Genomic DNA, 16,234 nt, shown 5'->3' on the forward strand with positions numbered 1-16,234 from the left:
CCGCGCAGCCCCCGGAGCCGCGGGGCCGGTGCCGGGCGGCCCCGCCGAGCCTGAGCGAGCTCCCGAGCGGCCGCAGCGCGGCGGGGGAGAAGGAGGCACCGCGGCCCCTGGGGCTGCCCGCGGGGGAAGCGGCGGCGGTGCCGCGGCGGTGAGTGGGACGGGGCCTGCGGCGCTGCCGGGGCGCTGCTGCGCGGGGCCTGTTGCCGGTGCTCGGGGGGCTGCGGGGAGGGAGTAGCGGCGGGACTGCGGCGTCCCGGGGCTGCGGCGTCCCGGGACTGCGGAGCTCTGGGACTGCGGCGTCCCGTCCCGTCAGTCCCGTCCCGTCCGGTCCCGTGCCTTCCCGCCGGGTTGGGAGCGCAGCTCGGCCGGCGGGGATCTCTTGACAGCCCGCCCGGCTCCAGACCCGCCTCCTGTTGCTCGGCGCTCCCTCCGGCCCGGGATCGGCGCGGCGGGGCCAAACGGGAGCCCGGTCCCCGCTCGGCCCCCCGGGTAACAGGGGCAGCGGGCACCGCCGGAGCCGCAGAGCGGGAACAGCGGCAGGGCTTGTCCTTGCCAGGACAGCTCCCTGGGTAGTCCGAAAGCTCCCTGTCTAGTCCTGATACAAGTAATAGCGTAGCTGCAGTAACTGCAGCATATCTCCCTAAATAATATAAGCTAAACGGGTAAAGCCTTTTATTTAGCTTCTTTAAAAAAAGAATCGCATCTGCCAACGAGTGCCAGCCTGGTTCAGCGTTCAGCTGCAATTCTGCAACTTTTTCTCCCCAGATAGGTGTCGAGCTCTTGCCAAAGCCAGTTGCTCAGCGTTACTGTCAGGTTTCTTCATCTCTAGGTCCCCACTGCTAGGACGCCACTGCGGTTTGCAAGGTCCCTGTTCCTCTTTTCCCTTCCTGCCTCTTCCCCCTTCAAATCTATTAGATATATCCTCGCTTGGCTCTGATTGCCCTTAAGCAGGTCTGACTTTGTCTTGTTTTTTTCCTAAACTGTTAGAAAGTTTCCCAGTTTAATATTATAAGGCCCTCTACCCTCATTTTTAGATTCTGTGCAACTTTTGTATGTAAAGTCCCCCTGCCTCTGTGTGTCATAAGGCTTTGGTTTCTCATACACTTGTTTTCTGCCATCTCTTTTATTCCCAGATCCCTATTGGTTTGGCCTGTGTGAGTCCAGGAAAATTTTATTCTTAGGAATAGGTCTATTCAAATAGGTTAACAGATTGAAATCTTCAGAAATTATGCATGTATATGATGACTAATTGTGAAAATGATGGTTGCAAGACTGCTTTATTTTGCAAGTTAATCAGAGGAGGATGCCTGCCTTCTCCTTTGCTTTAAATATAATCCTGGCTATCTTGAATCATTAATGAAAAATCATATCACTCTGCCACTCTTACCCAGCTCCTTGCTGCTACTTTTGGATGTTACTTTTAAGCTGTTGGCATGCTGTGTGTAATTTGAAAATCTTTGTAGGCAGTGCTTGTTTACTGGGGAAAGAATTCAAAAAATGCCACAAAACTTTAAAAGCTGATTGGTTGCCTTAAAGTGTTTTCCTTGTTTTCCTAAAAATGTCTCAAATCTGATGTTGAAATGAGCATCTGCTTGGCACCGTCTCTGTGGCTGCCAAGTGTGTGAGCCAGTTGGATCTCAAGGAAATGTAACTTAATGCAATCAGTCCCGTGGTGACTTTTTTTTCCACAAGAAACAAACATCTTTTGGTGAGTCACAGCAACATTGTTCCCTACAAACTAGCTGTCAGGAAATGGAGTCTGACAAAGCTGATGGTCTCTTATATAAAAACAGCTTTCCCCTACACCCAGTGCTGCTTTCCCATTGTTTGTGAATCATCAGATCTCAAATTTCCAAGGAAGGCAGAATTAGCTACCATTCAGGGTGCGACACTGTGGTGCTTAACTTTCTTCCTGTGGTCCTTCTGATAGTTTCAGGTCTTTCCTTCAGACATGTATTTCACAGCTCCTTCTTTCCCTCTTATCTTGGTCAAGACTTCTACCATGCTTCCAAGTCTATTACTGGTGCAAAGGTCCTCTGTGTGGCCTTTGTACACTAACCTCATTAAAAAGTGTCTAGCTTTTCCTTGGGAGTAAGCTATTTTTTGTGCCTCTTCACTTATCTGTGGCTTGCAAATCATCCTAAAAGCTGCTGTGTACACTTGTGGATGCTCAGCCTCAGAATGTGGCTGTACCTGCACCCACATGACTTTGGAGAGCAATTCCACTGCCTGAGGGGATGCTACACACCTGCATAGATCAAAAAGATAACTAGCTTCTATTGGAAATAAGGTTTTTGCCATTCCTTAATATATGTGTACACATGTATTTGTCCCTTAAATAATATTTTATCACCATTTCCCAGTTTCACACCAAACGTGACATAAGGAGAACAGCTCCAAGGTAATTAAGTTCCTCCAAATTTTGTAGAAACAGGCCAGCTGAGAAAAAGAAAGTCTAAAATCAGACGCCACTTTTCCCCAGTTTTTAGCTCAGTGACTGAGTGATATGTTTATATGTGACAACCTCTATTTGGCAATAAGATATTGGGTGTAAATGAAGCTGTAAAAAGAAAGCGAGAAGGATTTTCTGGGCAAATGCCCCTGAACTGGCATCTCCCTTAAAACTTCAAAGAGCACAAATAACTCTGATTTGATACGTTGCATTTTGAACATGGGAACAGAAAATCTTTGTACAGTTCAGTGTAAACTTTTAATCAACCAAGGAACACAGTTCTGTAGGAGATCTGATTTCTTGAGTTCGGCTGGTCACAAAGTGCTTTGTTTTTATGTCCCTGCACCCACAGGGCACAACTCCTGTCTTTGTTCTGCCAGGCACGCATTTGCGCAAGTACACCAAGTACAGATGGGCTGTGATCTCAGCTGGTGTCTTTAGATCTATTTCATTTTGACAGAATTGGCCAACAGTTTCAAGACTTACTGAATGCCATCATGTAAGTGTAATTCCCTTGAAACCAAGCAAAAGCAATGATCGCTCATCCTGACTCAGAATAATGTATTTCTTGACATGGCTGGTAGATCAAATCCCAGATGTTTTGTAGCAGTGACAAGACACTGAATCTTGTTTTGGATTGGATTTTTTTTTTTAACTGTTAGTCCTTGTCAGCTGTAGATGGGGTTTCGTGATACAGCTTCAACCTGTCCTGGCAAGCTTGTTCTACCATATATACAGGTGCTATGATATCCTTAGAAAGGGTCCCTTTACAACTGGATTGGTTATGTCCATTTAAGGATTGTGAGCAAAATGTGAATCCTGTTAATTCAACCATGTACAAGGAAAAAGCCACACGGTTACAAGAAGAATTCTTGAGCTCCAGGATTGTTAACAGAGGGTGTAATTGGCAAGGGAGTTTTTAACTTGGTACAGTTTCTATGTCAAGGCAAAGGTATTGAGGCATCTGAAATCAACAGGAATAAATACCAGGTTCCTAAATACCATTTTGAGTCTGGCTGAAAATATTCTTACTGTCTTTGAAGTTTAGGAAGTGGAACACTGTTATTCTTGAAGGAAAATATCTCTTAGGGTAGGGCTTACTGGTAGTCAGTAATGTCTCAGCTTCTTCAAGCTACAATTCTGTGAAATTAAAAAATCCAAACAGGCATTCAGGGTCTCTTTTGATCATGCTAGTCTGCTCTACAAACAACTGAATGGTAGGATTTGTGCCTTCAGTTAATATTGGTAAAGTACTCTGAAATGACAAAAGAAAAACTGAAAGATGTTTAAAATTCAGTGTTTAAACTTCAAAACTGAGCCTGATATTGATTAAGTGATAGGCTCCAAGCTATGCATCCTTGAATTTTGCTTAAGTTTTGATCTGAAATGTAATTCCATTGCCTGAGGCTGATATTGGCGTATGCATTTAGGAATGCAGACTTTTCCTATAACAATACTTCCATGACTAGCTGCAGTATTGTAAACATCAACTTAAATACAATTTTGTTCTTTTGTTTGAAAATTTACTTTTCTTGTTTGTTCTCTATTGTTTGTTGAGGGCATAACTGACAGAATTTTAAAGAAATGGAGTCTTTTAAACTTACCTAAAGATCTCTCCTTACTCACTCCTCTGTGGAGCTGGAGCTTGAAGTCAGTCCTTGCCTTCCACAAGAACTGATGGCTTTGCAACCTGCTGTCTGTTAGGCATTGCTGTTGGATTCACTGCTTCATAGACTCAAAGTAGCACAAGCTGTTGCTTATCGTAATATGTTCCTGTGTTGCTAATAAATTGCATCACCGGATGGTACTGCCTGCATTACAAAAAATTACTCAGAGTTGTGACCCCTGGGGAATTTAATTTCAGGTATCTGAAGTGGCTCCACCTCAATGTTGAGATAAGGACGGCAGGCCTGACAGGGAAGGGCATTCTCACTGACACCACATGACAGTTAATAAATAATCTTTGATGTGTCTGTGCACACAGTTTAATTGTATTCCAATGGCAGTGCATTGATTTTTAAAGAGGATGTGGAATAATTTGTTTCCCTTTAGCAGAACTGACTTTTCATGTCTGTTGTTACAAGCTTCTTTTCTATGTTACACTTAAACAAAACACACGGGCTTGGTATGAAGTCCTCTGTATGAAGGAATTTCAAGGGAATTTCTGCTCTGAGTGTAACAGGCTGAGGATTAAGGGGCAATCTCAGCCTTGGGATATCACTGAACAGGTGCATGATAAAACATACTGGAAGAAATTGAGAAATTGCAGGAAAGAGGGAGAACCAGGAGATTGTAATTTGAATTGAACTCAGGTATCAAGCCATGGCTTTCTTGGTTTGCTCTTGATTAGTGTTTGTTTAGAGGTATTAAAAGATTAAATAGCTGCTGTTACAGTTGTGCTATGCAGAAAGCCTTTTGAGAAATGTGACAGTAATACTTGGGAGCACAAGCTGAATGAGAGGCCCATGTGAGATAGCATGTGCTGGGGGACTTACTGTTATACTTAGTATTCCCTACCTCTCACTAGGGAATCCTAGAAACACTTTACATAAGGCTACATGCTGCTCCCCTTGCAGTTGATGATGGTGATAATAACAGTAAGAATAAAATAGATACTTCAGTTGGAAGGGACCTACAGCATCACCTGGTCTAACTGCCTGACCACTGAGGCTGAGCAAAAGTAAAGCACCTTATTAAGGGCACCAAAAGCCTCTTAAACACTGACAGGCTTGAGGCATCAACTGCCTCTCTAGGAAGCTTTTCCACTGTTTGACCGCCCTCTCAGTCAAGAAATGTTTCCTCATAGCCAGTCTAAATCTTCCTTGATGCAGCTTTTCCTGCCACAGGTTTGCTCTGTGATCTTGAAGAAGTTTTAAAATGGGAGCAGTGATGTTGGATGCCTCATGTGTTGTTGGGTTTGGCACTGTCTGTCAGAGGCTACATTTGAAAGATAGATGCTGCTGAGAGCATCAGTGTCTCCCTCTGTGAAATGGTACACTACCATCTCATCTCATAGGCTACACTTGTGTGTGGCAGCTGTCTTGAAGGTGTTAGGTTGGAGGGTGTCATAGGTGTGACAGAGTAAACCACCCATAGTGGATTTCAGTATTTGGGTTTATTTAAAAACAAAGAGTAGAGCTTTTACCCCAAGATATTACCTCACACACCAACTCATCTACTCACTCAGCTGGACTGACACAACAGCAATAATATATTAAGCTGTGAAAAAAGCGTAGGGGTTACTTTTGGCTGTGTTTTCTTTCCACCTCACATAGAAGTGATATGTGATTTAAAACATTACATCCTTGTAATCCTTGTAAATAATCCTGCCATTATAATGAGCCAATTGTATCAGAAAAACATGTGTTGCCTGACTGAGGAGTAGTTTAAGAGATATAACAGCTGGTCTTTATCCAGGCTCTGTACCCCATTGTTGGTGCAGCCTGAAGAAGTTCAGGGAGGCTGAACTGGAAAGTGTACAGGCACTGTACCCACTGTACCCGCTGCATTTTCAAGTCAGTTAGATGGAGAGCCAGGGGCATGTGAGGAAATATGCCCCTGCCTGAAAGTTTCTGTGAGTAAATAAAAGAAATCTTTGAAGCTGTCAATTCTTCCCCAGGCTGTGCATTTCCTTTGACTTAGGTGACTGACTTTTCCTAATGCAAAAGTGTCTTTGCGTGAACACTCTTGAGCCTCCGTGGGAATGTGGTAGTGGTTATATGAATGGCAGATGACAGCGGTTGACAAATGTAGGTGATGTAAGTCAGCAGAATTGGTTTATAGCTGGTTAAGCACAGGCTTTGTGCGAAGTAAACAGCTAATTACACAAGCTCAGTAAACACCAGAGACGCTCGTGTTAATTTAGATCTGCAGATTAAGAGAGCACCCAAGGAAAAATTTACTTGTTACCTTGTCTTTTAAGTCCACAGGAGTCAGGATAGAAATCTTGGCTCTGTGACAGTATTGCCCTTGGCTTCACCAGAGCCTGGGTTCTTCCCTTGTATTCTCAGATTATAGAGCTGCCGACTGCATTAGTTGTTTTGTCAGTGCGTGCATGCTGCTGGTATGAAACACCGATCTACAGAAAATGTCTTCAGCCTAAGAAAAAAGGAAAATATTTCAACCCCTTCTGGGGTTTTTGTTTTTTGGTTTTTTTTCATGGTTTGTTTGTTTGTTTTTGATGTTTGGTTTGTTTGGTTTTTTTGGGGGGAGAGGGTGATATTTATTTGGTTTGGGTTCATTTGTTTTTTTCTACAACACAAATTCCCATCCAGGACAGAGCTACCAGCAACCCTAAAGATATTCTTGCCTTCAGCATTACTTTATTTCTCCCCTCAGGTGTTTGCTTGTCCAACTGTTGCATAATGTGACAATACAGGTTGTGCAGAGAGGCTTTGGAGTCTCCTTCTCTAGAGATACTCAAAAGCCATCTGGACAGAATCCTGAATAACATGCTTTACTAGGGGACCCTGATCAAGCAGGGAAGTTGGACTAGATGACCTCCAGTGGTCCCTTTCAACCTCAACCATTGTGTGATTCTGTGAATACCTCATGATGGAGGATGGAGAGCTGGTGCTGTTATTCTTGTCTGCAGAGCAAACTAGCATTTGCTGTCTGATGAAAGAGCTGAAGGTGTTTATAAAAAACATTTTTGCCGGTAATTACATGAACACTTTTAATCCCAATACTTAAAATGTCACAACCTTTTTTTTTTTTTTTAAAGTCCTTTTGTTGTTGGATAGTTGTAGTTAGTCAGTGCTGAGGAATTTACCTGGATGTGCTTCAGTGCTCCTCAAATAATTGTTTTCTATAGTGTACCCTTCCCATGTCAACTATCAGTCTGGTATTTGTGAAGAGCTGTTAGGTTATTGCTACTAGCAGGTTACACCTTAGTTTGGGGATTTGCAAATAGATGTTTTTTCCAGTTAAGCGACTATATCAGCAGTTAACCCTCTTCTTGGTTTATTTAGTCTTGTCCAGATCAGATCTGACATTTTTCAGAGTTTGGTTTTATGTGTGGATTAAGGGGTTTTTGTTTGGGTTTTTTTGTTATTGTTGTTTTTGTTTTCGTGGGGTTTTTTTATGCTAACTGTTAAGTCAAAATCCTTTTTTTTTCTGCCTTGTTAAATGGGACAGAGCATAAAGATGACCCAAGCCTGATCTTCTAGATGCTCAGCTTGCAGGTGGGACACCTGAATCATTAGGCTGTACATAATGATTAGGTTCTGCATTATGATTCATTATTTACACACAGTGAAACTGTGTAAAACCAGAAAGAGGGATGAAGAGCTTGACAACTGTCTGTGCCATCTGTGCCAGTACCTCCAAACCCAGTACTTAAGACAACCTAATTGCTTGATGTGGGTGTTCCTTTTCTGAAAAGTCCTTTCACAGCAATTCCAAACCAGATTCTTTGGTGAGTAGCAATTGCTTGGGCAGTCCCTTTATACCAATGTTATTCTAATTCAGAACCAAAATACAGTTAGAAATATGGTCTTTCCCAGAATGTGGAAATTTTGATTCCCATACATGCCCAAGCTGCATTTCCTTTATTACTGAGAGAGCAGCTTCCACCTCTGGCCAGCCTATGACACCAACCCACACTAACGCTCGGCAGACTTACCTGAGCACTTTCATGCTTTTTCTTCCAGTCTTGTCCTCACACGTAATCCTTCCCAAATCCACATCATGACCATTGTTCAGATTCCTCCTTAACACCTTTTTACTGCTATGTCTGTGGAAATTTGGCCCTGGTTAGGCAGCTGCTCCTCTGCGTGTGGCTTTTCATGCTAATACTGCTTCATTTCTCCTATGTGTGTCCCCTCTGTCTGTATCCATGTTCTATCTGTTCTCTTCTGCTTCAGCAGTACCCTCTGTGAACTGGGGATGCCACCACTGCTCCACATGTGCTACCTGCAGCGTGGTGTAGTGCTGATTCACATCTAGAACCTGAGCTTCTTCAGGGTAGTAAGAATACATAACACAGTTGTAATGGTTGTCCTTGGAGAAAATTTTTTGTACTGCTGCTCTGTTTCTTATCTAAGGGGTTTCATAGCTCTTTGTCAGAGCTCAGACAACACTTTATAACCCTCGCAACCCTACTGGGGTGACAACCTCTGTCTCCTAAACAGATAGTGGACTAGTACATCACTAGCTGCTCGTGCCAGTGGGCAATGAGGCCAGTCTGTGCGGAGTATCACTTACAGTAGATTAATCGGTGGGGCAGTGCAGTCATTTAACTCCATGGGCTGCACTGGGTTTGCAGAAATGTTTCCTTTGCAGTGCCTAAAGGCTGCCAGGTAATCTAAGATCATCCAACAAATGTTCCAACAGTTAGGGTTACAACAGATGTTACCACAGTTACGGATGTAATTGAATCCATATTTGAACAGAGATGTCGGGCTAAAGAAGGGGCCGTTCAAATGCTTTTGACTGTCGCAACAGAAATGATAGTTGGCCAGAAAAGTGGGAAAAAAACTGTTCCATCCCTTGATGAAACTGAAAATAGTGTTCTTTGTGTGGTAGAGAAAAGAATGACAGGTCAGATGTTGGGGGAATATTTGGAATATTTTGCTGAATCTGGTTTCCTTTAAAAATATGGAAAAATATAAAATCAAATTTGCTCTAAAGGGAATTATGCTCAAGTGGTAATCTGATATTTATATATTTCAAATATGTTTAACTGTATGTTAATATACTAACTTATGCAAAATTTTGTGGGGAATGCTGCGTTTTTCACTGTTAGTTTGATTCTGTCATTGCTGCCTCCAGGTTGTGACTCTCTGGCTTTCTAGGGGAGCTCTTTGGCTTTCTAGGTTAGTCATCTAAAGAGACTGCTTCTTACCATGTTTTAGAAGCTGCTGTGCATAGCTGCTATTAGCCTCATATGCTCTTCTTCCTTAGTTTCAGTCCTTTTTTTTTTTTTTAACAGGACTATGGCAAATTTACAGTGACTGTGGATATATCACAGCAGAGAGAGAACAAGGGAAAAGCAGTGAAGGGGTTCACTTATAGGCACTTTAAACTCTACTGTTCAAACAACACAATTCTAAACCAACCCTGATTTGACTTTCAGATAAGTGGACCCATCTCCAGTTTTTGTTCCCCCAGGCATCATATATTTTAGTCTGCACACTGATGTGCTTTGAGATGTTCTTGTCACTTCTAAGGATCATTCACGTTAGCAAAAGGCTAACAAGGCAGTTGGAAAATAACTGGTGTATCACTTCCCTCTCTAGAGGTACTGTCAGTTTACTAACTCTTAAGATGTTCCTCCTCTTCTGTCCCTTGGTTTTTTTTTTCACCACTGGTGGCAAAATTCTGTGTTTGGTTGGCTGTGCTGAGGTCACCATTACACGTAGGGGTCACAGCCTCACTGAGGCTACTGGTCTTCAGTTAATCCTCTGTATTAGCAACTTCACAGGGTTAGCTTGATCAACAGTTTCTATTCTGTTGCTGTTCTTCCACCTAGATTTTCATCCATCTTTGTTCCTCTCTTCAGTTTTTACCCATGCTGTTCACTTGTGCTACCCAATTCTGAAATGGGTGGAGAGGATCATAGTTTTATCCCTGTTTGTAACTGTCCTTTCTAATTTGGCAGTAGAATTTGAACCAACTTCCCCCCCATGTTTTGCTTTCACTGATTTCTTCACCTCTCCTCTTTATGTTTATTATAATACTAGAAATGTTGCTCAGTGTGGTACACATTAGGATACACAGCACCTGAACAACTAGAGAGATTGGTGGCCTTACAGACTTGCTTTGGATTTACACCAACTTGAGTAAGTGGGATCTGGTTTGGTCCTGAAGTGTATTAACTACATCTGTACCATAAGGATGATGCAAATGGTAGTGGTGTGTATAGACCAAACCAGTGGGTTTTACTGAATGTCTAACAGCAGGCATACCCAGCAGGATCATAATTAATCAAGGGAGAATGCCGCTTTATATTTTCCAACAGTTTTGGGGAATTAGGAATGGAGAATTCATCATGTGCTCTGGCACGAGAGACAGCTGACACCTACAGAGTGTATTCCATTCAGCCAAACTGTGCAGCAGAGGTATTTCCTGGAAATATCAGCTAACCTCTTTCTTCCCTTGCATGATTGTAACTGAAAGCAGAATCTAGATTACTGTGTCAGTCTGTGATGGGAATCTCCTGCTACAGAGCTGTGACTGAAAAAGAAGTGGAAGATAAAGGAAAATTATAATTATGTTAGAGGCTGAGCTAATGATTTCTAAAAATCTCAGCTCTGACATTTACCTGTCTGCACTTTTACTTCTTGCTGGTCTTCATGCTGTTTATTCTGGACTAATTCCTGTTTAGCAAACATCTGTCAGGCATAATAATTTCAACCATTAATCCCTACAGGAATTAACCAGCTTGTTAGTTGATGACCTGAACTAGATAGTTTCTGGGGATTATTGCTATTTAAATCTCACCTACCTTTTAAACAGTGGCAACATGCTCTGCTCTGCGTTTCTTTTCTTTCTTTCTTTCTTTTTTTTTTTTCTGACCTGATATATCTTTAGATTGCCATCCCCTCTTTCACTCCCACAGCACGGAAGGAGGCAGAAAGGAAGTCCTGTGCTGCCTCTGACATGAGTGAGGAGGAAGCTACTAGTTTCTATTCGTGCCAGACTTGCTTGTGCTGCCAACTGTGCGAATTGCTGTTGTAATATCCAGTGGAGGCCAGGCTGGATACTTCTTGCTGTGTTGGGAACCCATCGGGGAACTTTTATGGAATCACCACAGACTTTTACCTGCCCTTTCTTCCAGATTTCCCAGGCTTTTGGTAGGATTTTGCAAGGTTACTTTTATTTTGTAATGAAGTGAGATGGTTGTGACCAGTTGATGTGTCTGTATCTTTTGACTCCTAATAACTTTTGAACTTATTTTCTGCTTACCCCTAATTTGCCAGAGAGATATAAGTGTTAAAGTTATCAAGTTCCTTGAAACTTCAAGGATTTGAATTCTAGTGAAAAGGGAAATAAAAGTAAGTGGCCTGTTGCAGGAGAGCCATGACCCAGGGTTCTGGCAGCATACGGCTAGCGAAGGGCACCAAGACCAGCTCATTCATTGTCTTCAGAGCAAGCCCATGCCTTGCCTCCTGCCTGGTGAGGGTGGGAGGGTCCAAGGGTAAGGGCCCTGTGCAATGAAATAAGATCCATAAATTGCTTTGTGAGCAGCAGGCCAGGATGGGGAACTCCTTCATGTAAGGCGGGAGAAAAGAAGCGAAAATATCCCCACCATGGTGCTCACTATGGGTTGGAGATAAGGGGCAGACAGTGAAGTTAATAGAGAGTGTCTGCTGGGAGCTGGGAGTGTTGCTGCGCTCAAGACATGATATCAGCTTTTACAACCCCAACATGTTTGTCGAATTGGAACTGCTGAGATCCCTTCCCTGAAGTTTGTGAAATAGTGTGGGTTTAATGCCCCATATGTGACTGTTGAAATGTGATCTGGGGCTATGCAATAGGTAAAAAAGGGTAAAATTCAATATTATTTTTTTTAAGTAGGAAATATAGTTTGCACAAGCAAGGACTGTTGCTTGTGTTGTGCTCATTGAGCTCAAACAGGGTCATTGGAGGCTCTGCTGTGTGGCAGTTCAGCAGTGGTCCTCATCAGAGTTGGATGCATTTTCCTCCAGGAAGATGATTACCAGCTTCTCCTGTTTTCTGAATCAACCTTTAGCAAAGCACCTGCTGAGCCCTGTTCTATAAATTCAAAATGGAAATAGCAGAGAAAAATTCCAGTGATGTGAAATGCCTGTAAAATATAACAAGTGTTTGTGTTATCTTTAAAAGATGGCTTTGGAGACTTCTGAGGAAATACTGCTACTTCTTTTAGACCAAAGTTAAGTTTGTGCCATGATGTATATTACTCCTTGTAGAAGAATTATATATTGCTTGGTTTAAACAAATCTGTATCTTTACACCTTTTCCTTCTTTCAAGTATTTGAGAATAGGTAGTGCTATTACGCATCTGTCAGGACATGTTTATCAAATACCTTACCGTTTGGGTACAAATCCTCAGCTGATACAAATGCCTGTTGCTCTAAATGTATCTCTGTGTTAGCTCGCTGGCAGCTCCAGGGATATGTCCCATAATATTCAGGGTGGAATTTCCAAACTTGCTGATAAGTAGTAAGCCCTGAGGCCCCATTGGGGTCTGAATAGAGCTGAGCTGCCTGATCTTTTCAGATGTTTGCAAAAAGAAAGAGAGCTTTGGTTTCTTGTAGTACTCCATTTCTAAAAGGCAGTTGCTACTGGATGATGTAAGAGTGAGAGAAAAAGCATTGGCTTTACTCATGCTGCTCAGCATAGTAGTTATCTGTGATCGTAGGTTTAAATATCTCTCAGGTTCCCCTCACTGGAGTGGGCCTGCTGACAAACACGGCTGTCTGCTGGGTCTGCCTGCTGTTTTACTCTTTGCTTTAGTTTTGATGGATCTCAGCAGGAGGAGGTTCAAATCCCCTTTACGTTTATAAACTACAGGACTTCAGTCCACAGTCAGGCTAAAATGACTACTAAAAAGGCAGTGCTGCTTCATCTCGGTTCTTCATGTCTGTTGTGAAGCCCTGGGCCATCTGAGTGCTGCAGTTGTGGCAGCGCTGGCCTGTTCACAGAACCAAAAGAGTGCTCGTGCTCCTGGCTGTTAGGAGGGGTCTGTGCAACTGAAACCACAGATGTGATCCTGCCCTTTAACCCACAGTGCCTGGCGAGCACTCACTGTGGGAGGGTGACGAAGACATGGAAACTGCAATAGTTCAGGCAAAAATGAGTCACGAGAAAGCAGCCTGTTTTATTCAATTCCAGAAATGTTCTCAACCACTCAAAGTTAATTTATAAGCACCATTTTGCAGTGGTCTACTTTGTTTCTGAGCTTGGGGATGAGGTTGCTGGCAGTTCCAGTACTGTATTTTGTTTGTGACACAGACCAGGCCTTGTTTGCCCGTGGGTTTGTCTGAACACAAACCAGTGCTGTTTTGCAGTATAAAACCTGGCATTATCAGATTAATGCAAATATTACTTTTAATTATGTGAGTACTGCTGTTTAGGTATAGCTTTACTTATCCTGCTGTATGTTTTTGACAGCGTTTCAAGTGTTTCTCTCTTGCAGTGGTCGTTTTTCTCTTTCATTATATAAACAGATCTTTCTGTTCTATGCAAATTAAAATCTGCTAATTTTTCCATAACCATATGCTTTGATCCCATGAAAATAACTCTTATTTTAATCAACAGCTTTAGTATCTAAAATTAGTATTGTCCTACTTGCTAACTACTGTTTTTGAATTCCATGAGTCTCATTTTCACCATATAAATATCTCATTAGCATCATCTGAGTGATAATGTTTTGAAAGATATATCTAAGAAATCTTATGTTTTGAAGAGTTAGTCCTTCAGCTGTTTTAAATGGGACAAAAGACATTGTGCCCTTAGAGCATAATTGTAAAGTACTTGCAAGTGACTTTGTTTCTAAGAAATATTTCTAGTAAATACTTGACTTAAAGGTTTATTAGTTTAAAAGATGTGTATTTAGTCCTCCCAGGCTGCACACAATTGCTCACTCAGAGGCAGAGTCATTTGACTGATGGTCGAATAAGATTTTAACGCTGATTTTGTAAGGGAAAAAAATCGCATGTGTAAAAACTCCCTAGATCCAAATGTGGAAACAGTCATGCAGAAGAGGAAAGGATGTGGAAGAGGATGGAATGCCAGCTTGGAGACAGCTTGGCATCCTGTACCCCTGAGTGCCCACCCACACTAGTACTGTAGGCCTTTTCAGGACATGGGATTCCTGCAGAAGGCAAATTGTCCCACCTCTGGTATGGATCCTTGCTTGGAAGTGCCTGTCTTTCCCACTGATTCCCTAGGGAATTGCAGAGCTACTATTCCAAGGTGTCCCACTGACAGCCTGAGGTTAAGTGCAGTGAATTTCCTCTCCTGGTGTAAGATCCAGCATGTTTGCAGAGCCTATGCTGAGGCCACATGCTCTAGCTGGGCTTAGGGATCTCTTTCTGGGTATCTCTGGCTTCAAGAGGTGGGCGGAGGACAAGGGTAGTGGAACCACCCCAGCTTGCAGAGAGCACTGGAAATGCAGATGCAGGCTCTGACAGCCCTTTCTTCCATCCACCATTCTGTGTCCCTAAGTACACATCTATGCCTTACTTTCTTTGCCAAACCCCTTCCAACTTGTCCTCTGTAATCTCTTTGGGACAGAGGTATTAAGCTTTTAACCTCTGCTCACTGAGGGGTGCTGTGAAGGCACACTCTGTAAGTGGCTTAACACACTGGTGTCCTGATTTTGACAATTGCCCTTGGGAGCTACCGTGTGACAAACTGCACAAAAACAAGGAGAGCTGCTGCCAGCTAGCCTGGGAACAGTTTCCCAATGGGGTTATGATGCCAAACCGAAACTGAGCAACGCAGGTGGGGTATTAAGAATTGCCAGGAAGAATTTCTTGGGAATAGTCTGCAGAGCAAAACTAATTTGCAAAATATATTTGGCAAATAGTTACAAATAATCACCTCTTTGAGAAAATGAGATTGTCTGTACAAAATAATATGACCAGCAAAAGAGGAATGATTTATCAGATGTATTATTCATCTTGAACTGTTCACTGATCTCTAGCCAAGAGCCAGATACACAGAGGTTTATTAGTCAGTATATCAGTGCTGTGACTGGCACCCAGTACTGAAGGATCATATACTCTGTGGAGGACAAGTAGGAGATAATTAAATACATAAATTCCAGTCTCCAGAGACCGTGAAACTAATGCTGTCGGCTTGTTGGTTTTTTTCATTGGCTGACTGATGGTAAAACTCATAGGGAGCTGAGCAAAGCTGAAACCTAGCCTAGGTGTGAACTTGTCCCCAGCTGCTCAAGATGTAGATTGCTGGTAGACCCACTGATACCTTTCAGAGGTAATTTCCCAATCGGATTGCCTGGATCTGAAGAATCTCTGAAGTGGTAGAGCAGAAGTGTTTAACCTGTGACTTCCCAGACTAAAGAGTCTGTGAATGGTAACTAGGAAAATGAAGTCTCTTGTCATTAAGTTTAAAGTCACCAAACAGATATCTACATCTCAGCAGAGACACTTGAAGGGGTATAGATTAGAAAAGGTTGACAATCATTCTCTAGAGTGTTTATTAACTGAATCTTTGACTTTGTTCTTGTCCTTTCAAGTATTTCCTTATTGTTTAAAGGCAAGAAACAAAGTGCCTTTGAACCCAAGTTTTATCTATAAAGGGGATAAGATAGTCTTACTTCCCAGGGGTCTGAGTGAATAAATGCTCTAAAGATTGTTTAGTACCTCAATAATGTGGGGATAGAAAATCAAAATCTAAACCAGACAGCTATCTAATACAGATACTCTGTCTCCTTGGTGATAAAAAAAAATTCTAGACAAGTGCTAAAACCTGCATTTTACTTATCTAATGGAACAGTGGTAGACCAACCTGTCTCCTAGCGTGACCTGGAAATGCACAAGTGTGTATGGAGTGGGGAGAGATTTGTAATTAAGAGTCCTCATGTATTCTTTTTTACTTCTAAGTGATTTGAAGACTGAAAAAAAAAAATGCTGTGATCAAATCTAATTATTGTTGCTCCCTAAAAGGGAAGATAGCCCCAGGACCCAACTCTGCCTTACTTGTACATGGTGATTCCATGCAGGTAGAAAACTATTTTAAAATTTCAGTCCCTTTTTTAAGGAAATGGCTTTTTAGACCTGGGGATCATGTAGTTCCCACAGCAGTCTTGAAACAAAAAAAAAATCCCAT

At 42.4% G+C, this 16,234-nt stretch overlaps 1 protein-coding gene across 2 annotated transcripts in view; it reads left to right on the top strand.

Annotated features, from left to right (window-relative positions):
• The first annotated feature begins 68 nt into the window (after positions 1-68).
• The window catches only part of SYNE3 (spectrin repeat containing nuclear envelope family member 3), a 67,142-nt gene continuing 50,976 nt past the window's right edge, over positions 69-16,234 (top strand). Inside the window, exon 1 of one of the 2 annotated variants that reach the window (XM_027637913.1) lies at positions 69-148. Coding sequence is in view for 1 of the 2 variants with exons in the window: in XM_027637912.1 (XP_027493713.1) it covers positions 11,193-11,247 (55 nt within the window). In the remaining variant the exon portion in view is untranslated. Of the gene's footprint in view, positions 149-11,079; positions 11,248-16,234 lie in introns of those variants that run through there. The other variant, XM_027637912.1, reaches the window with a different exon arrangement.

Source organism: Corapipo altera, unplaced genomic scaffold, assembly GCF_003945725.1.
Source record: "Corapipo altera isolate COAL_440 unplaced genomic scaffold, ASM394572v1 23, whole genome shotgun sequence".
Lineage (NCBI taxonomy): Eukaryota > Metazoa > Chordata > Aves > Passeriformes > Pipridae > Corapipo > Corapipo altera.